This window comes from Pygoscelis adeliae, unplaced genomic scaffold (genome assembly GCF_000699105.1).
Source record: "Pygoscelis adeliae isolate BGI_AS28 unplaced genomic scaffold, ASM69910v1 Scaffold232, whole genome shotgun sequence".
NCBI lineage: Eukaryota > Metazoa > Chordata > Aves > Sphenisciformes > Spheniscidae > Pygoscelis > Pygoscelis adeliae.
In genome coordinates, this window is record NW_008824473.1 from 2604381 (window position 1) to 2609853 (window position 5473).

The 5473-nt window shown below is 48.5% G+C and overlaps 1 protein-coding gene across 1 annotated transcript in view; it reads left to right on the forward strand.

The window, feature by feature from the left end:
- Nucleotides 1-5473, forward strand: part of NTN4 (netrin 4) — a 53130-nt gene that overhangs the window by 25491 nt on the left and 22166 nt on the right. The window contains 2 exon segments of the mRNA XM_009321351.1: nt 4682-4808; nt 4899-4939. Of these exon segments, the coding sequence (XP_009319626.1) occupies nt 4682-4808; nt 4899-4939 (168 nt within the window).

The following is a 5473-nucleotide window of genomic DNA, read 5'->3' on the forward strand; positions in this document are numbered from 1 at the left end:
TTCCCTTGTCGATGCGTGGGGGTCACATTCTGCCTTCAGAAAGGTGCTGAGATGCTGGAGAAATCCCCAAGGCCGGGTACATCATTTCCCTGCTGTACTTTGGGTCCCAGCAGAGCTGCCGGGCTGCTTTCTCAGCCCCGGCTCCCAGCTGCTCCCCAGCATGACAGAGAATTTACAGGTCATCGCAGTCTTGCATCTGGCCCTCCTACAGCTCTTATAGGCATTAATTTCGCCTGGTGTAGACAGTCCGTTGGCTGTTTTCTGCCTGCCGCTGCTTCTTTTTTCCTTCTATTACCTCTTCTTCTTGTCCTTTCTTTCTCCTATTTTCAGCTGTCACAGCATATCTTTATAACTAAAAAAAAATACCTGTCTGCCTATGGGCTGCAAGAGAGGGCTTGCTAATATTCACCTTCTTTTCGTTTCCGATGCATAAAAATCTTTTCTTTCATGCTGGAATTATGTGGAAGAAAAAAGAGATTTTCTTCAATGGGATAAAGATAGGATGGAGAGATGTTTAAAGCAGAGCTCTTTTGGGGGGTAATCGTTATAATGCTATTGAAAGAGAATAAATACATCAGCCTGAGGCAAGGTTTTTGAAGCACTTAGGTCTGACTTTCATTAGATTTCTGGAAAAAAAGGAACAGGGGAAAAAAGGTATTAACTAAAGAGTTGCACTGAGAAACAAGCTATTAAAGAGCCCGTTTCCCTTCCCTCGCCCGGTTGCGATGGGCCATTTAGCTGTTTAGCTTGTTCATCAGCAGGTCTGTGCCCTGCTCTGCCTGGCTGAGGGGGGTCAGGGCCACCGTGGGACCCGGGGGGACCACACAGAGGCAGAGTTTTTTCGAGGTCCAGCCTGTTTGAGCAGCGCCGCTGTAAAGGCTCAGCACCATGGGAATTGGGAACCCAGCTGCCTTTTCCAAAGCTTGCTCCCAAAGACTGTAGCCTGAGCGGCTGCATCTGATGCAGAATTGGGGCCAGCCAGGCCGTCATGTCCTGTGCTCCCATGGGTGCTCACTCAGACACGAGTCCCACTGAGATTACGAGTCCCTTGCCCCATGGCAAGCAGGAGCACGTGGGTTTGCAAAGCGTGCACAGCAGTCTGGGGCACCGAACAGCCATCCCAGCCCACGCCAGGCTGAGCAGCTCCTGCAGAGGGAGTGCAGGACCCACGGCGGGATCTGGGCTTGGGAGGGAGCATCTGATGAAGATGCTAATGCATCTGGTTGTGATAACCCCTGGAGGAAAGGAGACTGCAAAGCAGCACCCTTGCGATAAGGACTGTCAATGGGTGGTTCCTCCTGACCCAGGCTGTGGCAGCACCTGCTGGGTGCTCAGCACTGGCCCCAGGAGCAGGTTTCCAGCCCTACCGACTCAGCTGGGGAGCCCGCACCTTCAGGCCTCTGTCCTGGTCCTGCTCTTGCCGTTATGCAGAAGTCGGAATGGCACTATTCTGTTATTATCTAATCTTTTCAGCCAGACCGTTCGTTTCCTCCCCTCCTGGGTGCATTGTACATTTACAAATGATCAATACGAGGAGCATCATGCCCTGCTCTGCCTCGGGGGCTCTCTAAACACCAGCTGGCTTGATTTGCTTGATTTGGTATTGTTTTTTAAGTTTTGAAAAACTTTCTTTAGAGTTCATATACAGATTATGAAGAAGTTTGGTGCACAGGTATTCAGCAGTTTACTTATTAGCTCTGCATGCCAAATTAATGGCTGCACATCAGGGTCTTGGAATACCCGTCCTCTTCTGTTTTATTTTCACCCTTATTTTGGGTGAAATTTTTGCCCCTTATTCTGGCAATGCGACATGCTCTATTATACAGTACTTGGGCTTTCAGAAAATGCAGGCTCTTACTCCTTGGGACCGTGAGTGCTCCTTGGCAGGGAGTTTTGCCTCACTCTCTGCTGGTGTCTTGGGATGCTTAATCCTTTGAGGGTTTCTTAGGTGCTGCTGAGTTTCAGTCTTGTATATTATTAATGGTGGGCAGCTGCTGGCTGATAGTTTAAGTCCCCACTGATTCTTTGTGCAGCTTTGGCAAGGGGGGAGCTGAGTTTAAGGGGTGAGGCTGTAGGCTGCGGGCACAGGCAGGGGGAGCATGCATCCCCGCACTAATCCCAAGAGTCCCTGTGTCTGAGACATACCCCTGTTTGCAAGTCTTCTCCCATGTCCTTCTTACTTTGGCACCAGGGGACCACCTGGTTTTGACCATGGCACCCTCTGGCTCCCTCAGGTCGCCTTCCCCTCCTGATCATACACATCCTGGGTTCTCTGGCCACAGATGTGGTTCAGGCTGCTACAGCCTGTTTAGCGCTAACCACTCAATGGTCAAAGGGCTTGCAAGAAACCCCTATCAAAAATGGCATCAAAGAGTTAGGGCTCCATTAAAACCACCAGAAGATGACCACGACTAATACAAATTTAACCAATTTCTGTTTCCATGTGGGTGGATGCTTTTAAAAGTGTGTAAAGTAGCTCTGTAACATTGGTCTGTGTGTGGACTTTGCCTAAAAAATATTATCATCTCTGCCTTGGATAAGAAATTTTATTGCAGAGTGTTGATTTAGGAAAGTGAGGCATCTGAGAGTTTGAAGAACATTTTGTAGGTGGTAGCAAAAATGAAAATATGAAACACAAGACACACTTTGAGAACTAAATATTCCCTCTGCAAATTTGTTCTGTTTCTTTTCTATATTTGCTTCTCATTCTTTTCAAACATTAGCACACATTTAAGCATATATCAATACGATAAGCCAGACAGACCAACTAGTATCTGTGGTGAGACCAACTGATATCTGCGATGAGGCCAAAATAGCACAGAAAGCAATGTTATCTTAATATTTGTGCTTTAGCTCAGATGCTTGCACATTCTGTCTGACTCCGTCTGTATCTGTCCATTGCTTACACAGTCCAGTTGCTGTACTGTATTTTGCTTATTCCTGCTTTGATGATTCAGACATTTTAATAAGTCAGGAAAGGATCACTTGAAAAGTTTTTGAAAGATTTTGCTATTTGCATTGCTGCTGGAAAGTCTTTAAAGGACTTTCAAGGTCAGTTTTGAAGTTTTATCTGTACCGGTTACATCTGACCCCTGTGAGATAGCAGCTGAAATCTATTCATTAAAAATAAATAAATCAGAAAGTCGTCATTAGCCAGGAGTGTGTGGTGTGTGTGTGTGTGCACCTATGTAACAAGCAGGAGCTGTTTACAACATGTTCAAGGTCTCTTCTGTTTTTTTTACTGTTCAGGTTTTTCACAAAAACCTTTTTCGTGGCAGGTCTCAGCGGCAGGTCATACAGTTAGGAACAGCACACTTGTAAAACCACAAGTTAAACAGAATGGAAGCCAGCATTTTCCAGTAGCAGTTAAAGCCATGCCCCAGCTCCCGGCCAGATCATCAGCTACCCCAGCCACCCTGTGTTGCTCCCAATGCCGAAAGCAGCCGGTGGCTGGTGCAGCTCCCCAGTTCCATTGATTTTATGGCCAACCTGTGGCATGAGAGCGGGGCCACGCCGGCAGGGCAGGCTGAGGTCTCTGGCTCATTACTGAACAGCAGGAGAAGGTGAACCATGCTGTTTATTGCCTTCCTTTCTCTATCACTTTCCCCGCGACTGGTGAAGAAAGGGGCATAAGGGTGGTGAGGCACCACTCAGCTTGTGTTTCAGCAAACACAGGACACCAGTCGTGCCTTGAGCCTGGCCATGCATCAGACATCTGGAGAGACTTGCAGCTGAAATGCTCTTAGTGAAACTGTATTTAAAAGCAAAACGTTGAGCAGAGTAAAGCTGCAAGCACAGGCAGCCACCGAAATAGCTATGGTAGGTAGCTGCCTGCCACGCTCCATGGCAAAAGGCAGGGTCTTCAACCTTGCCAGCAGAGCCATGCTGCTTCAGAGCTTGATTTCGTTGCATCTAGGGGCTGCCTGGCTGCTCTTGCCCTCTGTCTACATCCTGTTTTCTTTGCATTTGCTAACAGTGTGAGTAATGCCAGCGGCTGACAGGGCAGCTGGCACCAACCATGCTATGCTGGCTTTTCATCTCTAATTACCCCCTTACACTAGGCTGTAGCTGTTAAATTACCTATCTGTCATGAAGATATCCAAGTATAGTCACTCACGGTCTTTGTGCTATCCTTGGTTCTTCCTTTGTGGGGCAAAAACTCTGCCTAGGATGAGTAGATAGCTATGTTTTGGGGGGTTGAATTTCTTTTTTTCTCATACTTATTTATGTTGGTGATGGCTGGGCACACAGAGCTGGGTGCTGAGGTTGTGAGTGCTATTCCTGCAGTGCTGCAAAAGTGTATTTGTGTTTGGGAGGGAGAAAATAGAAAGATTTTACAGTGTGTCCCAAGGATGCTTTGGATCTTGGCTTTTTTTAATCTCCCCTGGAAATTCATGCTGCAGCTGGAAACTCTCTGCTAAAGATGTTTTAGGTCTCAAAGAAAAGTTATGATTATATACTACCATGACATGCAGATCCGCAAATACTAATCTAATTGAAAATGTAACTGCAGAATATTTGTCTAGTTCAAGATACCAAGACAGACATCATGCTAGCGCTCTTTCTAGCCTATATAATAGCATCTAGCTGATGCAGTATCTCCTGTACCTGGGCATTGCTCGTGCCCCAGCAACTCTTTGGGCTTTGCTGTGGGTGATCCTTGCTCTCTTTCCCCTACTAGGTCCATGGGAAATGCATGTGCAAGCACAACACAGCAGGGTCCCACTGCCAGCACTGCGCCCCGCTCTACAACGACCAGCCTTGGCAGGCTGCTGATGGCAAAACTGGAGCCCCCAAAGAGTGTCAGTGTAAGTAACCAGCTGGGAACAGGGTCTCCAGAGCCTCTGCCAGAGCAAAATGTTTCCTCCTTGCGCACCTTTCTCCTGTTTTTCCAAGAGGCAGCAGATACTGGGGTGATGGGCAGGTGGTTGCTCAGCAAGTGTAGAGCCAATACCACACTCCTGCCCAATGCCCACCACATGTTTGTGTGGTGGGGACGGCCCTGTTCACAAAGTTCCTCACTTGGAAGTCCTCATGAGACCGTGTTTTCTGTTGGTGTGGCCTTTCTGTAGGACTCAAGCGCATCTCCTTGAGACGCGGTCTTCTGTTGCAGGCAGACTGCAGCCTGCCAGGGTGCCTTGGAGGTGATGGGGGGGCCAGCATTGTCCCCTCCATGGGCACCGCTGACAAACATGTTTGCGGGAGGTATGGCCTTCTGCTGCTGGATGTCGGCTCTGCTCACCCAGCAGGCACTGGGGGCAGGATGAGCTGCGGGCTCTGGGGAGGTTTGAGGATTACTTCTGTAGTACCAGGGAGGGATGCTCGGGGTGAGTGCAGGCTGCAGGGGACCGCATAGGTCACGAGGTGATCTGCTTCAGTAACAACAGCAGTCTAGCCAGAAGGGTGCTGAGAATTAACCACACCACCCTGGGAAGGTTCGCAGGCATGCTAAGCACGCTCCTGCTGTGACTAA